The following is a 24427-nucleotide window of genomic DNA, read 5'->3' as shown; positions in this document are numbered from 1 at the left end:
CTGAAGAAGGACTGCCGCGGTTCCACCGCGACCGCGGCAGAACCGCGGTAGAAGACTGTCGCGGATAAGTTGAGATTCAGAGAAGGTGTGTGGCCGCGGTTTGACCGCGACCGCGGCAGAGGCGGAAAAGTTCAGGGACTTAAGTGCAAAATACGGGATTTTTAGCCCGAAACCCTATTTTAAATACTAGACTTCGCCCAAAGGAGGCAAGGATTGTATTGGAGAATATTTTAACAAGCAAAACAATTGTGAGAGATCACCAAAAATATCATATCTTCTTCTTCTTTAATTTTTCTTGCAAGTATGATTATGAATATTGTTCTAGTTTATTTACCCATAGTCATGAGCAGCTAAATCTTTTGTCTAGGATTTTGATGGAACCTATTGAGGGATGAACTTCTTGTTTATGTGAATACAGTTTGCCAATTTAATTTCTATTTGTTCAACTACGTGTTTGTTGTAGTTAATTGACATGATCCTCAATTAGCTGTGCCTATTTAGTGTGCATAACTCGGGAGAGAGTGCATATTTAGGTGAATATTGAACAACACAACTTCCAAAGTATAAGAGGGATCTATAACTGCGGGTTTAAAGGCGGGATTAGGAATAACAAAGCCTTGGGTGCAATCTTAAGTGAACTGTGATAAATAAAGCTAGCTAGTGTATCTCGGGAGAGTGTAATTAGTAAATTGCTGTGATTATTCGGGAGAGATTTACGGTAAGAAGAGCGTTCATGATTGATAGAACGTGTTGGTGAATTTGTATGAAACATAAACAGAAGGAATTCCATCAATAGGGGAAATCAGTACCTTAGCGCTTTCTCATTATTGTTTACAACTTAGCATCTTTAATTTGCAGCTATTAGTTACTGTTAGTCTTAGTTATTAAAAACACCATCAACTGTGATTCTCAACGTTCGGAAAATTGATTCTAAAGAGTTTAATAGGTCTAAAGATAGTAATTGATAGGTTAATTCTCTGTGAATTCGACTCTGGACACAATACTCAGGTTATATTTGCAACGTCCGCATTGTCCTTTTTATAAGGCATAGTTGGGCGTGATCACTGACCAAGTAATTACTTGGCCAAACAAACATGCCAAACTGTGTAATTACACCCAATTACACCCAAATCCAATTTCAAGGTGGCTTTCCAAACAGGCTCTAAATGAATTTGAAATTTTGGCATTTGACTCCTTAATGGAGATTAACGTTCTTCATTACCTATGAGATGTCCATCTCCCTTTTGGACTACATATAAATATTATCTATATATAAGTATATGTTGGTGTTCGTTTTGGTGAAGTGAAAAAGTAAAAACTTTTCTTTCTCTTCTTTTATGCTGGGTTTAATTTTGTTAATCTTTGTTGTTTCTGCTCCTAGTTATACTAGAAGAGCTTGTTGAATCCTGGGGGATACGCCTAACTTTATTCATCCCGGTGTAGGCGAAATATCCTTAAGGACAGTGTCCTTAACACGCCTCAAGCCAAATCTTTTATTCTCCATATTCATCACATTTTTCCAACAATCTTAAGGATATTTTCATTTTGTTTATTATGGAGAATCAAATTTGACGATGTCCAAGTTATTGTTCTAATTCTGAAAATGAGACCTACAATTCAAGTTTGCACAATGGTCTCATGGAGAATATCACTCTGTATTCAAATTATTTTTGTTGGTTGCAATATGTCAATCAAGTCAATGAGCATTATAGTGGTGAACTTCAAGGTATTATTGCTCCCTAACTTACATGTTTCTCACAAATGTTCAAAGGATTCTACTGGATTTTAAAGATAGTAACCTTAACCTTTTTCTCTTGTCTTGTTTTTTGTGTGCAACATACTATAAAATTTGGAGTGAGTTTGGTTTGTTTTACCATGTTATGTGCATTTGATGTACATGCGTTTAAGTGATTTTTCACTAACCTAAATAAAAAAAAAAGTGGGTTAATGAATAAATCTCTTCAATAGCAAAAGTTGACGAAATTTGCTATGTCAAGTTTGACAAATTTTCAATTGTAGTATTTTTATTTTCTTTGAAATCACATGAACAATATTTATCCAAACGTTTATCAGACATATGTGCTTTGAAATTTTCTTTTTTAAAGATAAATTTCTATCTCTTGGACGGGTTAATTCTACTCGTGTAATTGAAAATCTTCGGGCGAAGCTATATTATTAGCTTGTTATTTGTAAAGTAGAATTTTTTATGACTTATGAAAAAGTTATCTCCTTAACCTGAAATTTTCTAAAATGTGGGGGACCGTGATGTCTAGAGTTATATAGCCTGATCCTAAGAAAGAAAAAGGTGCTAAAAATTATTTATTAATGTCATAATATAGCCTTACAAAATTGAGATTTTTTGTGGCAAAAATTTGAATTGGAAGATCAAAAATATTTTATATTTTTGGCTTTAAAGAGTTATGTTTCTTCGGGTCTCTTAGTCATTTGGGTGAAGAAATTATTGAATTATGACCCGTCTCCTACTGATTTGAGATATTTCTGTCGAAGTTAAAGTTGCTTCTATATTTAAAATTTTTTACTTTGGTATTATAGTATGGAAGATACCAAAAAGAAAACTAAATTCTTATGTGTTGAAAGATGTTACAAAAGGCACTTGTACAGAAGTCAAGTTTTATTTCATTTGAGATGATTTTATACTTTATTTGAGAAATACTATAAGTTAGTATTTTGTATGAGGATTTTCCACTGTATTAGAAAGATACAGTGATGATATTGACTCTCTGATTCAGATGAGGAAAAAAACTAGCTAGTTGTTGTGTGATCACCTTTGGTGGGTGTTATGATATTAAAATTGTCTGGCAGTGAAGCTGATTAAGCAATCTCTTGGCGTGTATTCCACTAGGAATTAAACCGACAATATTTTGTGTCGATGAATTGGGATTGCCAAGGTGCAATAGCCATTGTAAGAAAATAAATCTTTCGATGGGAAAAGTAGACATATTTTTTAAGATATAATGTCATAAAGCAATTGCTTAGAGATGAGAATTTTTTATACATATTATGTGTAGTCAAAAGAGGATTTGGCCGATCCTTTGACTTATAGTGAAACATCGAGGGGTTGAGACTTTTGCCAATTTGAGATTTATCAACAATGATGGTAACCCAACCTATATGATTGGAGATCCTATGAAGTAGGTTCATATGGGTAATAACAAGTCATTAGTTGATCAAATATGCACTATCAAATTATGTCTCTTCTTATGGTGTGTGTGTGTATATAGTGCAAGGCTGCAAGGAATGTGAGGTTGAGTTATTAAACTCTTAATCCACTAATCCATAGCCTTTTGTAGGTGGTGTATTGTACTGCAGAATACACTTGATGGATGGACCTATATGAGTGTGGAGTGGGGCCGCTCCTATGAAATTTGTGGCGAAATTTCTAGAGCACTCATGAAAACCAGGCGCGCGCATGGCCTATTAGCGCAAAACCGCGTCAAACATTTGTGCGAGTATAATGTGATAGATAAGACACTAAATTTACAAAAGAATTCTTGGTTCATAGAAGTTTTAAACTTCACCAATTGTTCTGTAAGTTTATTCTTATTTTATCTAGGTCTGGTTCATAGTCCAAGAGACACCAGATTCGACGCATTATGCTTATTTGTGAAACCCAGCGAATTGTTTTTTATTTCATTATAATATTCTTTTTGAGTTATGAAAAATAATTTTAATAACTCAAAAAGAAATATTCAAGTTGATGTTTAGATTCATTCTTTTAATATTATGTTAATAGGTATTTATTATACAATCAATTTGAATATATTTTAATGTGTGTAATGGTACATTATAATAACTTTAAATAATAATATTTTATTAATATTGAATGGCTATCAAAATAACTTATCTTTTTATAACTTTGAATTTGACCAAAGTTGGTCTTGGACGACCGTTTCATTAACGTTAATTTTGATAACGTTTCTTTAACTTTGATAGATAATGCTTCTTTGGTCTTAAATGATTTTAAAGTTGATAGCCTTAAATGATTTTAAAGTTGATAGCCTTAAATGAATTTGAAGTTTTGGCATTTGACTCCTTAATGGAGTTTAACGTTTTTTATTACCTATGAGATGTCCATCTTCCTTTTGGACTACACATAAATATTATCTATATATAAGTATATGTTGGTGTTTCGTTTTGGTGAAGTGAAAAAGTAAAAACTTTTCTTCCCCTTCTTTTATGCTGGGTTTAATTTTGTTAATCTTTGTTGTTTCTGCTCCTAGTTATACTAGAAGAGCTTGTTGAATCCTGGGGAATACGCCTAACTTTATTCATCTCGGTGTAGGCGAAATATCCTTAAAGACAGTGTCCTTAACACAGCTCAAGCTAAATCTTTTATTCTCCATATTCATCAAATTTTTCCAACAATACTAACATTATTTCTTTGTTAAATATGTAATATATTCTTAAAAACACTTCTTGATTATAAAGAAATGGATTGAACGAGCGCAAGAATTAAAAAGAGAGGTGAAACGATAAGGACATAACAAGCATAGCACCTACACTACGCGGCAAATTGTAACAAGTGTTTGCTACTTCTACTCAAGCTATTTTTTTATCTCTCACTGCAAGTATTTACTAAAGTCCCTGAACATATCACTTATCAACAATATACAAATATTTTCTTGAAAAATGCACTAATATGGGCACACCTGAATTTAAAATTCAACAACTAAAGTTTGCGATTTCTCATAACTAATGTAATTTTGGGTAATATTTGAGGTGAAGTTAAAAAAAAGGGTACTGTTTATCTCGAAAATACGAGTAACAATTAAATTTGATTTGTGGTTTTAAAGATATGTGGTTAGATTCAATACCAATTAATAATCAAGAAATATGAAGTAGAAATGAAAAAAACAAGTGAATCAAACCAATGTAACTCAGCAGCAGTGACCTCGAGCTTAGTGACCTCGAGGTGGGTTAAGAGCAATAAGAATAATGAAGCAAGAAAAGTAAAGTAAGAGCTGTAAAGCTAAGGGACAATCCTGATGAACAGTAGACAAAAGCAGAGAGAATATTCTTTTTCTCAGTGATTATGTGATGTTACAAATGATTGGGGCCCTTTTATATAATAGGGGAATCCTAAATATGGAATATTTCTATTTATAGTAGGGAATATTCTTGATACAACTGTCTAACCACCTAGTACGGAATCGTACAATCATATTCCGGGATTTGCGCCACGATCATGGGGATGTGGCATGAATCTAGCTCATTCTATTACAAATCCTCAACGGTACAATTTCGGGATCGAGCATAATCGGCCTCGGTGTACGTCGTCCTTCAGTCTTCGGGCATTGTACTCTGTCCTCGAGCTCGAACTCGACCTTGCCCGAACTCGGGCTCAAAATGACCCCTCGATCCCATAGATCGGAGGCATACGATTTCGATCGTATACAGATTGTCCCCGCGTTTCTTAGAGTGGGACGATAAGAAACGAATTGAGTCCTTAATCCTTACCTCGATTTGTTACGACATCATCAGTGGCGTAAGCGACTGAGGAAACAAAAGTTTGGAAGATGGCCCTTACCGAGGGCGACTCCGAGAACTCTAGCGAGTCCGGCGGTGGGGAAGATTCTGAGGGTGAAGACGCTTCTGCCGATAAAGATCGTGCTGCTTAGGTTTTGTGTTCTTTGTGATTCTTCGCTTTTGAGGCTGATCGGCCCTTATGAGGCATTCTTGATCGTGACTAATAGCCCTTGTAAATAGGTTTATACAAAACTTTTATCCTTCCATGGCTCCGGAATCTGTTACCCCTTTGTGCGGGTCAGAGTGTCTTAGCATAAAATTCCCTTTGAATGTTCACAGACTAGAGATGGTAATGGCCGAAAATAAGTACAGCCCTCGACCGTTTCTGATCAATGAACCCCGAATAATCGTTTGAACTTAAGTTTGAATAAATCTTAGACCAAACAGTCGATGAGGTAAGGCAGCCCTTGGGCTTGATGGTTGAGTGGGTATATGTTTCGGACTTGAAATGAAAGATAGCCCTTAGGCTTTATAGTTTGCTCGAACTCGAAGTAAAGTTAGCCCTTAGGTTTTTATTGATTGGCCCTTAGGCTCTTTTAGATCGGCCCTGGCTCTTTTATATTGGCCCTTAGGCTCTTTTGGTTAGCCCTAAGGCTCTTATATATCGGCCCTTAGGCTCTTTAAGTTGGGCCGATTCGGCCTCTAAAGTGGCTATAATTTTTACCTCTTTTCGGCTAAAAGACTTAGTGAAAATTTTTGTATGCCTTAGCATGTGCTTTTTGTACCCGTTAGGTTTTTCGAGGGTTCGACGTATCGGAACGTTATTAGTAACTTGTTTGTGTAATGGTAATCGAATACCTCTTGAGGTTTTTTCGAAGGCTGAAATTATCGAAGCCTTTAAATTATTCAAGGGCTGATTTTATCGAAGCCCTTTTTGCTTTTGCCGAGGGTAGCCGAGTTTAACCGGTTTTTCGAAGTATTTGAAGGCCTTTAATTTATGGCGGAAGTCGGACGTCTCTGAGCCGCATTATTTCGGCCGTAGCCTTTTTATATGACCGTAGTCTTTAATATGGCCGTAGCCTTCGGGTATGTCTTTTGGACTTGTTTTCCGATAACATTTCGAACTTGTTTGAAATGTTAATTCCCGAATGCGATGGCCTTGGCCTGTATATCAGGGGTGCCTCATGAGGTCTTATTGTTTAGATAGCTCGGGTAGGTAGTCCCCGGGTGTTCGAGATATGCTTCCGTTTAGGTTAAGATAACCCTTGGGCTTTTGTATCTGTTACGGATTTCAGGTGTCTCCGATCCGCGTTAATCTGGCCGTAGCCTTTTTAGTTCGGAACTTTCCCTTTGGGCTTATCTTCCGTTTTACTTTGAGCTTGCCTGAAATGTCAGTCTCCAGGTGGGGTGGCTGTGGCCCGTAAAGTCGAGGATTGTCTTTAAGGTCTTATGGTCTCGAAACGTTAGCAGTTTGATTCCGTTTGCTTTTGGGACGACAGTCCTCGAGCATAGGGTCGGTTGTTCGAAATTTCGTCGTGGTCGGCCCTTAAGCCTGTTTACACAATAGATCAAGAGTATAAAATATGAAATTCCCTAAAGCCATGAAATATCAAGGAAAAATACTTCTCTCAATGGACGATTATACATGAGCGCATGTTTAATGTTTGGGGCTCAAGTAACCTATATGGGTACGGTGCATCTGACCGTTTGACCCTTACAACATTTTCCTTTCGAGGCCCCGCCGTCATAAAGTAATCTCCTTGCCACAAAGTAGTCATTCGAGGGTAATGCCCCCCGATACTCGAGGCTTATTGTAGGGAACTTCGGATACTGTTGACTTGCTCTAAGTTAGCACGATCAATGGTTGCCTCGTTAAAAACCTTGCCGGAAAAACCCATTTGGGATAAAACCGGTCTAAGGGAAAAAGAGTGCAACGCGTGCTTTAAGACCCATAGCTTCCTGACACCTTTAACGTGCAAACGTTAGTCAAAAAAATAAAAAAGATGGGGTCGTACCTTTATTCGAATTTTAGATATTCGATGTGATCTTCCTCGGCGTCGAGTCCCCGTGAATTTTAACCTCGATCATTTCGTGCGAGGCTTCGCCCAGATCCGATGCTCCTACGATCTCCGTTGTACGATTGATATCGTTCTCTACTCGACCTCGGCTCTCGATCAATGTCCCTTTTGACCCTATCCATGGGCCTGTTAGAATAAACGGACCCCGAAAGAGTCCCCAGTTGATCATCCTCGACCCTAATCTTTGACTGATACCGATTGTGTACGTCGGGCCAAGTGACAGCCGGATACTCGATTAAACTTTGCTTCAACTGCTGCAAAGCTATAGAACTCCAAGTATTGAGACCTTGACCGAAAGCTTGAACAGCCCAGTCATCGGAGACCGGGGGCAAATCCATTCTCTCTGTTTGGAACCGAGACATGAATTCCCTGAGCATCTCGTTATCTTTCTGCCTTACCTTAAAAAGGTCTGATTTCCTCGTTGCAACTTTGAGGGCTCTGGCGTGTGCCTTTACAAAAGAATCTGCAAGCATAGCAAACGAATCAATAGAATTAGGGGGTAAGTTATGATACCAAATTAAGGCACCCTTCGATAGAGTCTCTCCGAATTTTTTCAATAGTACGGATTCAATTTCGTCATCTCCTAAATCGTTTCCTTTGATGGCGCACGTATACGAGGTGACGTGTTCATTCGGATCGGTCGTCCCGTTATACTTGAGAATCTCGGGCATACGGAACCTCTTATGGATTGGCTTCGGAGCAGCACTAGGGGGAAAGGTCTTTGCACGAACTTTTTAGAATCCAGCCCTTCCAATATCGGTGGTGCCCCTGGATTTGATCAAGACGAGAGTTATATGTTTCCACTTTTGTCATTATCTCAATCTTTTTCTCCCCGGGCTCGATTCTCCTGGAGAGTTCCTCTAGCATCCTCATAATTTCGGGGTCAGTCCCCGAGCCATTATTGTTTGATCTTTACGATATCGGCTCAGTACGCTAATTGTTTTCAGGTTCAGCTACACTTGGAGTCTTATTTTGACTTTGAAGTTGAGCAATTGCGATCTGTTGAGCTTGTAGCATTTTGAATATCACTTGGAGGTTGATTCCTCCATCACCCACGCCTTGTGTTCCTTGACCACCAGGTCGGGCTTCCTTGTGTACACTCCCTCCGGGGTCTGTGCCTAAATCCACGTTTAGAGCAATATGAGAACTAACATCAACTGATTCCATGTTTGGCACTTCCCTAGGGTTTACTGGTGGTATACCGACCCCTACATTGTTGTTTTCACCAAGACCTTCGTTGTCATGAGCAGTTGCATTTTGTGAGCTAGACATGTTTCAGCCTGAGAATAATAAATTCTTGACAAGAAAAAGTGTAAAAATAACGTGTGTAATAAGAATCAGTAAAGAAACAATCACTATTATCTTTAGCCCCACGGTGGGCGCCAAACTGTTTACCTCAAAAATACGAGTAACAATTAAATTTGATTTGTGGTCTTAAAGATATGTGATTAGATTCAATATCAATTAATAATCAAGAAATATGAAGTAGAAATGAAAGAACCAAGTGAATCAAACCAATGTAACTCAGCAGCAGTGACCTCGAGCTTAGTGACCTCGAGGTGGGTTAAGAGCAATAAGAATAATGAAGCAAGAAAAGTAAAGTAAAAGCAATAAAGCTAAGGGACAATCCTGATGAATAGTAGACAAAAACAGAGAGTATATTCTTTCTCAGTGATTATGTGATGTTACAAATGATTGGGGTCCCCTTTATATAATAGGGGAATCCTAAATATGGAATATTTCTATTTATAGTAGGGAATATTCCTGATACAACCGTCTAACCGCCTAGTACGGAATCGTACAATCATATTCCGGGATTTGTGCCACGATCTTGGGGACGTGGCAGGAATCTAGCTCATTCTGTTACAAATCCTCAACAGTACAATTTCGGGATCGAGCATACTCGGCCTCGGTGTACGTCGTGCTTCAGTCTTCGGGCATTGCACTCTGTCCTCGAGCTCGAACTCGACCTTGCCCGAACTCGGGCTCAAAATGACCCGTCGAACCCATAGATCAGAGGCATGCGATTTCGACCGTATACAGGTACTACAATTATCTTTGAATATGAGTTTTAATCAAAAAAAAAAAATAGTAAAAGTTAAAAATCTAAGTGAAAGTTAATATTTCACATAAAATACACCTTCAAGCTAATATTTCAATGTCTTATTTAAAGATGAATTAACTTCAATATTTAATATAATGAATTTGTAAGTAGTTTAACATTTTTATGTCAATTATTCTATAGTATTTACTTATTCCTCTTCCTGTTTTGTTCCTAAGCTACAAGGGAAATTGCAAAAGAGAAGAAAATGGCACACGTAGGTTGAATTAAGGGGCATGCTAGAAAGTACTCCTTATGTAGTAGACAAAGAAATAGGAGGTAGTTTGGGAGTAGCAAAATTTATTGTGTACGTTACTCAGGAGTCAGGATTGAGGAATAGGTAATTACCCGTCAAAAGATGCTAAACTACACTTGATATCTTAGAAATTCTCTACATTTTTATTGGACACGTATAACTTGATTCTTTACGGAAAGTCTATGATGAGCTCTTTTGGTTCTTCCTAGGAGCAGTACAATGATTAATATGTCACAATTTAAAACGAGTAGTATCATAAGTAATAAACCAACTAAATGACTGTTCACCCATTTAGATCTGAAAGTTCGTTGAAAATACATTTTGAAGAAAACAACTTGAATTTCTTACTGAGATGTGTAACTTTTCATTTCTATGTTTACACTTTACGCCATATCAGTTAGGGGTTCGTTTGATATGAGGTATAAGAAGGTATAGTGTTGGTATAAAAATTTAATACCACCTTAATACTTTATTTTGTTAACAAACTTAGTATAAATTATCCCGGGATTAAAATTAATACCAGGACAACTTATACCTTATAGAGGGTGGGGTAATTAGTGCCGGGATAACTTATACCTTTCTTCTTAGAAATTATGCAATTGTCATTTTTAATACAACATACCAAACAGTGGATAAAAAATAATACCAGGATAACTAATTCTAGCATAACTAATCCGAGCATAAGCCGTATTTAAACCAAACGACCCCTTACTGTTCAATCTATAAACATTATATCACCCACTGAACCTGCCAGCAGCATTCCTCTTTCGCCAACCTGAACAACCTCAAGCACTTCACTATGTTACATAAAAGGTGAAAAGAAGTAGAGCTCACTTTTACAGGTGAAGAGTAAGCTTGTTACAAGCATACATTATGTGTCATTTTTCTTAATCAAGAAAGGCATGAACGACATATTTCCACAAACATAAATGATTCGATCTGCATCTAGGATGAAAAAAATGGTTCTTTCCTATCACAACAAATTATGATAACAGAGTGAATGATTGCAGAATTTCTTTTTATTCCTCTCCAGATAAGAAGTTAATACAACACCATGCAACATATATTCCTGCTAATCAGTCTGCCAAAAATAGTTAAAACTCAATGTTCAAGGTCAAAAGGAGCAAAAATAATTGCTATATGAAGAACCTTATACGAGCATTTGTCAAATTCAGGGTTAAAAGGAGTAAAGATAATTGCTAAATGGAAGAACTTGTACAGACATTTGTTGACTTCATTTGGATTTTTTCATTCTCCAAATCTCGTGTCTGCATCCTCCAAATTAACTTGAGGATGAATAAGAAATGGAGTGAATTGCATGTGTCACACGTGGGCACAAATTATCTCACCAGATATCTAACTACAGCAAATAGTGTATTTACAGACCGAGCCGCTTAGGTCGTAGATAGGTAGTTGAGCCTTTCTTCAAACCAGGCATTGAAACTTGTTGCTGCTCTTTTGCTCTCTTTTCCCTCTCCTTCTCCTTGCTGCTTCTTTCAGCCTCAGCCTGGACCATCCTCAACTTCTCCATTTCTTCCTCCATGGCAGTTTTCTCTTCTTTCTGTTTCTTTTTATGTTCCTGCATTGACGTATCAGAATCTTTCACGGAGAAAAACATTGGGCCCAACTCTGCCAACCAGTGAGGCTCCACAGCCGTCACACACTGCATGTACTCTTTTGTCGTCAAGATCAGCTCATGATAAACCACGTGATCAGGAGTGTAACCCAATCCATAGAGAGCACTAGTGGGATGCAAGTTACAAGGCATCCCATTCCTGCAATTAACATATTCCCCAACTCCCTTCAGTCTAGCTGCATTGTGGAAGTAGGCAGAACAAATGGCTTTCCTTACAACATCCCAATCAGGACCACAGGAGGTGAGCGGAATTTTAAGTGTCTTGAGGATGTCCAGCAATTGGGATCTTACTTCCCTAGCCTTGCGCAGACCTTTGACCTGTAAAAAGTGGTCGTTACACCAGTCCCCCCTATATTGATTAGCTTTCCATTGCTGGTAAACATTAAGCAGTGTAAGATGATCAGATTCAGGCACAAAAAACTTTTCCCTAGCCGCATCACTTTCCTCTGCCCTATCCTTGGGTCTAAAGAAAACTGAAGGCACTGAAAGCATAGAAACAATTGTTAGAACCTCATTTAAGCATTCTAGTTGTTCTCCCATCAAGAGCATTTTGGCAAGGGGAGGGTCCAATGGGAACTCCACCATTTTCCAGCCAAGGTCCGTTAAATCCCCAACATTGTTAAGTGCACCTAATACCCACAACTGATACATGGAATTAAGGATGTTATCCTGAGGAGGTGGGTCCATAAAATCAAAATCCAACAGGTTCTGAATTTTGAGAGACTTGAGCAGCAAAACCACATTCCCAAGATTTGTCCGTTGAATTTCTGGCACGGGGCTTGGAAGCATTTCATTCTCATACGCATTCTCAGTGTAAAGCCGGTAACAAGTCCCTGGGCCAGTTCTACCAGCTCGACCAGCACGCTGGTCAGCAGCAGCTCGACTAACAGGAAACACTTGCAGAGCATCCATACCCATTCGTGGATTGTACACCTTCATTTTACCATAGCCTGTATCAATGACGTAGAAAATTCCATCAACAGTCAAGGATGTTTCAGCAATATTTGTAGCAACAATGCATTTGCGAGCCCCATCTTCAGCTTTCTCGAATATTTTTGCTTGCAAATCAGCAGGCAATTGGGAGTATATAGGAAGAATTAACAGCTTGGGCACTGCTTGCTTTGTTGACGAGGTAAGTTGTTCCATCCGCTCTGAAAGTGCATAACAGGTAGCTTCAATCTCATCCTGACCAGTCATGAAGATGAGTATATCACCTGGTGCACTAGTAATATGGATGGTCATGACTTGTTTAACTGCAGCTTCGACATAGTCTTCACATGGGGTTTTACTATACAGTTTTTGAACAGGAAAGGTTCTTCCAGGTATGTGAAATATCGGTACACTGCAATAAAAAAAGACACAGGTTATGTGAAGTGGAAAGGAGATGAAAGCCAATGCAAGCAGTCACCTCGTCCAGCTATTCAATAGAGAACCGACCTCCCAAAGAAGTTGGAGAATTTTTGGGCATTGAGAGTGGCAGAAGTGACGATAAGCTTAAAATCACGTCGCCTAGCCACAACTTTCTTAAGAATGCCAAAAAGGACATCAGTATTAAGTGATCTCTCATGGGCTTCGTCCATAACAATTACACTGCAAAAAAGAGAAATTTTCAGTGACTGCACTACATAAAGAAAGCAGAAACTTGACGTTCTAGGAAATCAAATATTAAATGCTTATGAAAGTATTAAAGAGTGAAACAATACCGATATTTTTCAAGATCGGGATCTTTGAGTGTTTCCCTTAGAAGCACACCATCAGTCATGTACTGCACAAGGAAATTTACATATATTCAACTACACCAACTTACGAGTGAACCAAGGGCATCTAAAGGAAAAAGAGGGCGATTAGGGGTACACTTCCTTTCCAATTGCATAAATTACAACTAAGAGGTGTGAGTATACTCACATCTCATATGATCAAAAGACTCACCTTGATAACGGTACTTGGCCCAGTGACATCTTCAAAACGAATAGCATATCCAACTTTATCACCAAGCTCAGTTTCCATTTCTTCACTAACTCTTTTTGCAACACTCATGGCTGCCACACGCCTGGGTTGGGTGCACCCAACGATTCCACTAATTGTATAGCCATCTTCATACAGGTACTGCATGCAATTACAGACAAAAAGTCGAAGACTGTACAAAAATTTCTACAGATTCCAATTTAGACTTTAAAAATAGTTTAGAAAAAAGAAACAAAAAAAAAGTCTAAACGAACCTGGGTTAGCTGCGTTGTCTTTCCAGAACCAGTTTCTCCAACAACAACCACTATCTGGTTTTCACGAACCACCTGTTACCCCAAAGGAAAAGAACCAGAAAAAACATTCTGCAAGTTAAAAAGAATACCTTGGAGAACCAACTCTGTTTTTCATAGGTAAAACAGTTAGTGAATTTATCCCAAGGTAAAGGACATTGATAGACTTTAGAAAGCAGCTTATCGTCTAATTTGTACACACTGCTTCAAGTCCTACCTATGGGTGCTCATGTCAGTTTTACCATTTAACTGATTCCCAATGATGTTCAAAGCAAAAGTTTCTACTTTCTAGGTCTATTAAGCTGGATAACAGGTTCAGTAATTCATCATTCAATAAAATCCCCGGAGTACCAAATGAGACAATGGGTCAAACCTGCAGTAAATCATCTCGCACAGAGAAGATGGGCAGATATTGCCTTTGCTGTGAAAGTGTTTTTGATTTTGCAAAATCACTAACAGCTTCCCCTGTCTTTAAGTGCTGTGAGAATCTAGCTTCTCCCTTAAAATCAACCTCACCATCCTCACCCACTACAGCAGTATCCGCATCAACCTAGCATAAGGTGAAAGGAAATGTCAGATCCATAACTTCTATGACCTAAGACATACAGGACTAACATAGTATATTCAATTTGATGGCAAACATAAGGTACCTGCTCTGCACTCTTCTCCACACCAAGGATATCTCCGAGTTTTGAGCCAGCAAGCTCCCAGAATCTTTGGCGAGACTTGTGCATGTTTTGTTTTTCACGTATTTCCCGAACTAGAGCTGACCCTTTGCGTGAAATTATGGCCATATCTGATGTGGGGTCCTTTATTGGCATTATCGGCTCAGCTTGCTTGGTGAAAACAATTCTCCCATCCAAAAAGGGGGGCTTTGTATCTGTCACAAAAAATAGTAAGATATCCAAACAAAAATAGAACAAATATTTTTGAGAAGCCAGATTGAATTTCTCACTGGGAAGCTTATCATAGAGATGTACCATGAACAAGAAGAATAACTTTCCGTTCCTCCTCATCATCAAACTCCGTCTGCAACTCGGTACCTCTAACAGCTCCAGATCTCAAAAGCTGACGATCTTCCCATTGAGCATTGTCTGCAGTGAGCTGTGATAACCTTTTACTTTGAGCAAGTGACATCTTGCTCCCATCTCTACGAACCTGTTACATGTGGCAAGGTAAAAGGGAAGAAGGTGGCGTCAATGACAGACCATACACGTGTTTGCATGAGTTTTGCAACATATATAACCGATTGTTAACCACACAGTATAGTTAAGTTTGATAGATTACAGAAGCTCTTGATATTATGCTAACCCACGGAGAACAGACTTTCTTTAGCAATCACATCGGGAAAAGTCCAAGAAGCTCTGAATATTATCTTCAAATGATGAAAACTTGACTTACAATGTATATGAACTTACTAGCAATGCTTATTCAGCTAAAACATGATCAGCTATTTTGACATGTATAAGAACTTACTAGCAATGCTCATTCAGCTAAAAGATGATCACCTATTTTGACAAGAGGGAATACTTTTTTTTGATCAGAGAAGCAACAATAGTATTAGATGATGTCACCAAGGAGGTGCAAAATCAAGAACATCTAGATGTATGAAAAGTAGGCACAACCACAAAGAGAGAAAAATACAGCACTTTCATTTAGTATAAGGTCTTCCATACCTTTTGTTCAAACGTCTTTGTGACCTCTCAGATGTTTAACACGGGTCTAAAATAGGAGGATACAAAATACATACTCCCTCCGTTTCAATTTATGTGAACCTATTTCATTTTTAGTCCGTGCAAAAAAGAATTACCTCTTTCCTTATTTCAAAACAATCTACCTTTATGCAATGATTTATAGCCACACAAAATATATGAGCCTCATTTTACACCACAAGTTCAAAAGTCTTCTCTCTTTTCTTAAACTCCGTGTCCAGTCAAATGGCTCACATAAATTGAAATGGAGGGAGTATCTAAAAAGGACGACCTATCTAAATAAAGGATTTCGATCAGAAGGTGGCATAAGGAAAAGCACAACTGAATATAAGTTGATGCAAATTCTCAAACACAATCACAATAGTGATAGAAACATGTTCGCACATCGAAAGGCAATTGGCACCAGAGAATTTTACTAATTCATCTCTGGAAAACAATCACTCTTATTCGCATCATCAGTTATTGATGACAGCGAGATCCAGTGCAGTAAGCATAATCTCCATAGTCTTTCTCAAATACAGCAAGTTATGGCACGTAAGATTGTCATGCAGACAGTGACATGAACTGCCAAGTGTAAGCTAAACTTAACCAGCAAGCAAGTTTTCTAAACAACTGAAAGCATCAGCCATTCATATCGTTACAACTTCCATGTAACATACACGAGTTTGCTAGTTCTAGCACAAACATATAAATGCGAATATATGCCAAAAGCATGATTTAAGACTTCTGTATCTCCATGCTTACCAGTTTTTTGGCTAATTCCACCTCTTTCTTCTGGAAAGATGCCTCATCACCAAGGAATACTGATGAACCGTCCCCCTCAAACACTGTACTACCTTCTTCTCGGTCATACCTGTATAACAGAAGTGGTTATTGGCTCTATCAAAAATAATAAAAGTGATTACTAGAAGCGCAAAAGAACACATAGCAAGCACGTATAATCATACGACTTGCTTCATAATACTGTAGATATTATAAAATGGAAAGATAATTACCAGGCACGATCAGAATTATACTCCATCTCTAGGCGCATACTTTCAGTAATCTCTTGATTTTGAACTTCAGAGGCACCATTTGTGTCATCTACTCCATCCTAGAAGGAAGTAAAGCATAGGTAAAAAATTCAAACAATGTCACTTATAAACTGTCAGCCAGCACACAGATGGCCTCATATTTAGCAACACATCAAACTTTATTTTCCTAGTCCAGTCAGCCCCCCAAGCCCAAAAAAAGGAAGTAAGAAAGATGGAAGTTTGAGTACAAAGCACTACCTCGGACAGAGAACTTTTTGTAGAAGACATAACCAAATTGGATTTCCCACCATATCTAGAACTTGAAGATCTTACTGATGACCCAGATGCCCTTATTGGAGTTGGAGAAGGAGCCACACTGTCCCACGGGGAAGCAGCCTCTGCAGGTATGAAGGTTTCTCATTAATCATGTGCTGACAAAATTTTGCGACAACGCCAGTGTTAGAATTCACAGCCACCATACCAGCAGAATGAGGAGTACGACCCCCCAGCCATGGAGAAACAAGCCGAGCATCAGGTGAAGCACCAAGAAACATTGGGGAAGGTGAAGGCTCATGACGTCTGCTACTACTATTGGAACGACTATCACGACGAGGGGTATCTTGCCACTCCCATCTACCATCATCCCATTCAGATCTTCCTGAATGGTTACAAATTTGCCAGCTCAAATGTCAAATGCCTAAAGAAAATGTCACAAAATTACAGCGAGGAGATTCTGTAACAAGTAGATACTTCCGCAGGAGCATAATCTATATCTGGTTAAATACATTACGATATGTTTTGAAAATATCAAGCACCAGCAGACTGAGAACTAGGTGCACTGTGATGACTTAAATCTTGGTCAGCATGTCCGCACGTTTGACTGTATCACATGCTACCCACTAAAATTGTTTTAGATTTGAAAAATCAGAACAAAAAATACAAGGAATTGGTAAATGAAGATGTAATGCTAACCAGGTGTCCTCCTAGAGCCTTCATATCTACTTCTTTTTCTTCCGCCATCCCCATCATATTCTCTTTCATAACCATGTGCTGAATCCCTGTAATGGTGCTCTTCCCTGCTAGTTCTCTCTCCCCTTCTCCCTTCCCTGCTTTCACTTCTGTAATTATCCCTGTATTTACTTCTATCCCTTTCACGGTCAACTGACTCGCGCCTAGTAGTATTCCTAGAGCGTGAACTCCCAGAAGATGCAGCTGGAACCTTGAATAAGACATAAGTCAGTGACACATTATTGTCTTCAAAATACAGCAACGATACATTACAAAGCATAATCACTCCATCAAGTTAAGGCGAGAAACTAAAGCATATGATTCAATCTACATGAAATTCACCAAAATACCAGGACACGTGCACTGAGGAATGGGTTTCCAAAAAGTCATACAGAGATTTCAGACGCAGAAATCTCAAGAAATAAGTAGAGAACTCTTAAGGGTACCAAATTATAAAATCCAAGCAGGAGAACCTGACCATGGAATCTACAAGAAATTCACTAAAATAGCAGGACACAAGCACTGAGGAATGGGTTTCCAACAAGTCATACAGACATTTCAGACCCCAAAATCTCAAGAAAGAAGTAGAGAACTCTTTAAGGTACCAATTTGTCAAATCCAAGCTGGAGAACCTGACCATTTTTAACGGATACGAGAGGAACGAAAGAAGAGTAAAAGAGTGAAATGAACTGCAAATGACAGAGATAAGTAATATTACTGCCACATTTGCATATAAGACGTTCTGATGAAACTCATGCTGTACTTTCTTAGCGATTGCTTCATCAAAAATAAAGTTTGGTCAGTTGCAACCAGTTACCTTGATTCATTTTGTTATTTCATCATATTGAATGATAAGATGCATGACCTATAAATGTGCATCCATATGTATTATTTATAGATAACCATGCATTCATATAGTTTATTATGCTACTTTGACAATTAACAGTGATATTTCACTGTATTGAAAAGGACAAAATGTATTCAAATTTGCTACATGACAACGTTGCTGACTGGTCAATCTTAGACCCCAGCTGAGCCAGGTACCAACTCCGCAAAGTTCTAAATTCTGAACGTCACTTCCTTTCGTCTCACTTATTCTTCCCAATGCAATATGCGAAGATATCAAGCAGTAAGAGAAGAGACTTAAACTACACATAACCCTTCTCCCTACGTTGGTAAAAAAACTGAAACACTCGAACACAGAAAAAAGGAAAGGAAACTAGAAACTTCCACGAAAAGAAATTCAAGGTACTATTAGAAAAGCAATTTAACAACATCATGCTTAAGTTATAGAAAGTAGAACAGCTTTACATCTTAAAATGGCAATGAGTTATGTCAGAGCAAGGGTACTTATAAGCAATGTACCTCTGTGTCCTCATTCAAGTGAGGCCTCGGGACTGTCTCGGGATCTTCCCATTCATCCGTTACTGTACTACCTAGAAAATAAAGGGTATCAATCGTTGCACAGGTAGCAGGAAAGGTAGGTAAAGGAAAACAAAAAATGGAGCAATATCTCTATATGTGAAAGCAATTTAATTAGGTTGGGGAAAAAAGCAATTTAATTAGGTTGGGAAAAAAAAGCAATTTGATTAGAAGTTAGGTACTTCCCAAGATCCTTGTCGATGTATCCGCAGAGTAGCAAAGGAGTTTCAAGGTCTCCTACTATGATTGATATTTACCCCTTCGAACTCTTTCATGGAAGGGAAGTATAGTCTGATCATGCCCCAAACATTGATGACGGGATCCACCAATTATGCTGCTCTAACTTATTTAACTACCGCTAAAACATTAAAGCCCTTCAATTAGTCAAAAGTCTCAGTTTTTTTTGGGAGTGATAAGGAAGTCTCAGCTAGGGTCGTTACTTTTTTTAGCTTTGAGTGGAAGGCCCATTTAGCTTACAAAACCGGCTTTGTTTAAGCCCTCACCTCACATTATGTTGGCATAAACACAATTTTACAAACCTCAGAACAAAAGCTAGATTTTTTTAATAAGTTTTAACGTAATCCTGTTTCAACCTTCTCTTTTTGCTTTTGGCTAATTTTAAATAACATCAGCTAGCAACTAATTCCCAAATTCCCCTGCCACCCCTGCCTCGAGACCCAAACACCTAAAGTTATTTTAGGTTTACCTTTACCTTATGTTAGAAGAATTACTAAATCTGACCATATAAATCAGGGTTTGCATCCTAAAAAACGAAATTGTCCAGATGATACTTTTCCGCTACTCCCTGTTTTGTCAAATCAAAGAACCTATAACAGAACCAAATGGGAACAAACAATAACTACAAAAGATAAGGAAACAATCTATGTTCAGAAACACTCCCCTCCCTCCAAAAACCAGACAATGAAACAAAAAAAAAGCTGCTTTGTTAGTTTAGCATTGACGTTACAAAGACACTCAGAAATGCTATTTAACGTAACAAAAAGTTGGAAAAGGAAACCACAAATGAACAGGATGACATATTTCTAACAAGAAGGAAAAGAAAGCAAGTAATTATTAGTCACAACTCAAAAGATGTCACTGGATGTATCAAATGATTTGGCAAATTTCGAATGAGAGGAATAAGGGATTCTTCCAGAATAAAGAGAGGGACACTAGATGTATTTAAAGGTATTTAGTGTTTCAATGTTTTTTCATGCAAGGAATATATTATCTACATATGATTGGGGTAATTTGATCAATGAATGGGGTTGAGCCAGTCCCTACTTTGTAAATACTTGATACCTTTTTGATGTGTGAAAAGAAAAAAGAGTTAGAGCTGGTACCTGAAACATATGCCTCACTAGCACAGGATTCACGATACCTCCTCTGTACATTATTCCGTGAAACATTAGATGCACTACTTCCCAACTCATCAATTCCAGAGGCAGCAGATGCCTCCTCGTCCTCATCTAAAGAAGACACAACTGAAGCAAGTTTCTCCCTTGGAACTTTAAATCCACTCTCCACGGTAGCCCCTCCCTTTTTAGCAATCGCCAAGGCATCAAGCCCTATCCAATAGTAAGAAGTTGATTAAGATGTAAATCACAAGAAGATTTCATGTTATCACATTTTACCACTCAACAAGAAAAGAACATAGTCAAAGTTGATAACTCAACAAGGCAACGGATCTAATACATGTACCAATAGTCGAAAACACATAAGAGCTGAAAAGAAGCAGATGAAACTATTACAAATAAAATGTAATGTTCTTATACTACTCTTTTTGGAAAGACATCTTGAGTACCTATATGTTTATGGGGTCACCTAACAAAGAGAGGAATTTGGATAGACCAAAATAATATTTTTTTTAAAAGTTTCTCATGGATGAGTCTAAATGAAGTGACATATTCAGTGAGGATTCATATAGCCGACCTAACTTGTTTTGGACTGAGGTGCAGTTGTTGTTGTTGTCGTTCTCATGGAAAAGCATACATCTCAGAAGAAGAAACTTGTATCTATTTTTTAAGCGAGCAACAAAAGAAAGTTTATTATAAAGCTTTTAATATAGTATGAAAATATTCAATGTAGGAAGCAAGCTATATAAAGGTCACATTTTGTAAAGGAATCCAACATACAAATGAAGGAAATCTGCAAATTATCATATGTGTAGGGTGAGGGACCCCAACTATCTAAAGCTTTAAAAACCTAAGTGAAAAACAAAATATGTAGATATGTAGAGCTATACAAAGCTAAGAAAGCATGAAAGGATGCTGTATATCACAATCAGGATACATGAGGTGTCACGAGGTGAACCTTATTTCCTACTTCTTTCTTGTTATTTCAGTGTGAAATCTTGATTCATTTTTTCCCCCCAAAATTAGTAAGGTCATTCTATACCCTTTATATACAGGTTTGTCACATTTTGGCCTTTTCCCTTTTCAGTTTTCACCTGCCAAGACAAGTAACAAATTTATTGAAAAGCAAATTTATCATTGACAGATAGCTAGAGAGGATGATAATCTAAGGTCATACGATAGTATGGATCATATTTCCTTGTTAGTTTGCAGATGGTCCTTCCATTTGTTAGAGAAAGTAAGGAAGGGGACGGTATGCCTACATACTAGTTAGGACTTAGGAGTCATATCCAAGTTAAGTTTGTGTGTTTACTCATATATCTTTCAGAAGGTGGCATTACCAATCATCAAATGGATAATCATTTTCAGCTTTTAGAATACATAAGTTCAGTAAAAGCAAACAACTAAATCTGGATACAGTTGAGCCAAATCAACCTTGCTGTCATATAAAACTCCAATTGCTGTGACGTTGAACTATACAACATACAGAAACTATGCCTTATTTGCATTACATATAAACCACTTTTATTTTAGATAAAACGGAACCAAATAAAGTGCCAAAACCGCAAAATACATTCACAAATATGACCTAAATATTGAAGAGATGAAAATATAGGTCAATCAAATCATACCTAGAAGAGATTTCCGCTCCGAAGGTTTGAAAACTACTCTATCCTTCCCAGGAACGAAAAGACCCCCACCACTCGTCTTATCAGGTTCCAATGTCGTTGTTGTCTTATCCAAATCAATTGGTCCAACATCTCCTTGCTTTTGGGAGAAAAAAATAAGAGAGATCAATAATATAATGAATTTTTGTCCCTTGAAAAAAATTCAAACGATTTAAGGATAACATTGATGTGGTAGAAACAAACTATTTAAAGAATTATCTTCCTTATATTTAGAATCAGTGTAGGTTTCTCAGAGTAGACACTCACCTGCATGTTCCTCTTTGAGGAGCTCTAGCAACTCTTAAACAATTAAACCTGCACTACTGCAAAGCAATCAGAAAAACACATCAAATGGGATGCAAGCTTATCCATATAAGTCAAGAAAACTTAAGCCAGATATTTAATAATTATTTTTCTTCATACACTTTTTATTCTTTGAATATATACCAAAAAAAAGTTATTTAGCGACTCTCTTCAAATATCTTGGGAGTCTCTTTTTGTAAACTAGTTATGTTACATAGATCATTTACCGTGTCAAAAAGTCATGTATAGGTACTTTGTTCAGATTCTTCAAAGTACCCCGAAAATTAGCAAAAAGAAAAGTACACATATCACTATTAGATACTACTCAATGTAATATAGTAACAATTCATCTTTGTAGCTGAATAACTACTCTAATAATAAAATTTATGACTCTCATAAAAGAGCTGAAAACTCACAACAAAGTCATAAGAATTTCATATTTTATTGGCACCAATACTTATGGGAGGTAGCAGTGTAATTGTCTATTTGTGACGCAAGCTGACCGGGACACACCATTGTAAAAAAGTCATATTTGTGGCTTTTCTTTTCTCTTTTTTCCTCCTTCTAAGAGAAATATATGTAGAAAAGATCACTACTTTCCGGAAGACAAAAAATTACTTTGCAGCCATTATCACGAGAAAGCAAACAGCAGCGCATATTAGATTGTAATATTCTCAAGATAGTGTCAAATTTATGGAGTTCATGGTTCATTTATGCAGTGAGAGCAAACACACACACAGAACATTACAACCCATTTTTCACAGTTTCTGTAATTGACAATTAAAAGTCGTCACTGAGAGAGTAGTAGGAAATATAAAGACAGATGAAAAGGGGAACTACTCAGATTTCGCCGGAGGAAGAAATTGAGAGCAACAAGGGCGGCTCTAGGGTAAGCACTACTGTTTTATAATATAACAGTAAGTCAGTAACAAAACCATAATGCAAACAAAACCAGAAAACTTTCTAAGATAGCAGTTAAACTAAAATCATATTAATCACAGCAAAAATATATCAATGAAATACAGAAAATCGTAGCCTTTTGGAAATTTTCATGATTAAGTTCCTCAATGTTCATCCGCACGCTCCTCAACAAATTAAATCGATTTCACAGAAAGTGGAAAAGGAAAAGAAAAAGAAAGTACCTATTTAACCTAGTAAGACTTCAGCCAGTTACACACGCCTTCTTTTTATAATTCTTCGAAAAGCTCGCAGCTGTGGGGGAAGGAGGAAGAAGAAGAGCCAAAAAGGTTTATTTGGGAGAAAATCTGAAATTTTTTATACACGAGGATTTTGTTAGTTTGTTGCTCCTATTTGGGGTAGAAGTCGGTGTGTCCGACCCGTTCACTGACTATGGTTTTCGCGGGTCGGACTGTCCATATTCGTTTTCTAAATTTCGAGGAAAAGACTCAAATGATCCCTATTTTTACTCTTCGTCGTCCTGTTTCCTGATTTACAATGTAGGGGTATTTTTGTCACTTTGTACTTTCTAAAGACTGCTCAAGAGTTGGTATGTGAAATAAATTATTTGTACGACTCTGGCAAGTTGTATGAGGCTCCTTATCTTATAAATTTGTGGACTCCAATCTTACACTTTTGGGTCCACAAAAATTTGAGTCCATAAAATTGTGAGATAAAAAAGTTGTCTCATACAATTAGTGTCAGTTGTATGAAACACAAAATAAAAAATTTCGCTTGAAGCTGTACCAATTATTTGAACTAAATTATTTTTTCAGTTTTACTCTCTTCTTGCTTTCTTAACTGAACCATGTTATTTTCCTGAAATCTTGGTGGGTGTCCAGCAGCTTCTCTATTTGTTCGGATATTTCAGTTCTGAATTTTCATACGCGTGTCAACCTTTGCACACTAATACATTGTAGGTGGTTTAATTTGTTAATGTCTTAATCAACATAATCTTTTGATTTTATGCATGTGCTGACCTTCTCTCAAACCTTTATTTTTTCCTTTTTTGTTTAAGTGTGCACTTATAGAAATACTCTTAAATCAGACCATTTCTTCCATCTATATTGTTGTTACAATTTATTTTACTTTGTATTAGCAAGAAAAATTAGATAGAGATATATGTATTTTCAGATTCATACCAACCTACAAATATTAAATTAAATTATACAAAGTT

General features: G+C 37.4%; 1 protein-coding gene across 1 annotated transcript; it reads right to left on the bottom strand.

Annotated features, from left to right (window-relative positions):
• Positions 1-10923: 10923 nt before the first annotated feature.
• On the bottom strand, positions 10924-23571 carry LOC109240757 (pre-mRNA-splicing factor ATP-dependent RNA helicase DEAH7). Its single transcript, XM_019407436.1, has 18 exons — positions 23436-23571; positions 22258-22313; positions 21955-22090; positions 20312-20536; positions 18912-18982; positions 17511-17757; positions 17020-17196; positions 16797-16936; positions 16521-16618; positions 16270-16378; positions 14794-14971; positions 14464-14693; positions 14187-14363; positions 13778-13849; positions 13488-13664; positions 13262-13323; positions 12996-13148; positions 10924-12900 (listed from the first exon to the last, which is right to left on the bottom strand). The coding sequence occupies exons 2-18, from the start codon at positions 22261-22263 to the stop codon at positions 11301-11303; spliced, it is 3858 nt and encodes a 1285-aa protein (XP_019262981.1). The 5' UTR covers positions 22264-22313; positions 23436-23571; the 3' UTR covers positions 10924-11300.
• Positions 23572-24427: the final 856 nt, after the last annotated feature.

This window comes from Nicotiana attenuata, unplaced genomic scaffold (genome assembly GCF_001879085.1).
Source record: "Nicotiana attenuata strain UT unplaced genomic scaffold, NIATTr2, whole genome shotgun sequence".
NCBI classification, from domain to species: Eukaryota; Viridiplantae; Streptophyta; class Magnoliopsida; order Solanales; family Solanaceae; genus Nicotiana; species Nicotiana attenuata.
The sequence above is the reverse complement of the archived record's forward strand: the minus strand, read 5'-3'. Positions and strand labels throughout refer to the sequence as shown.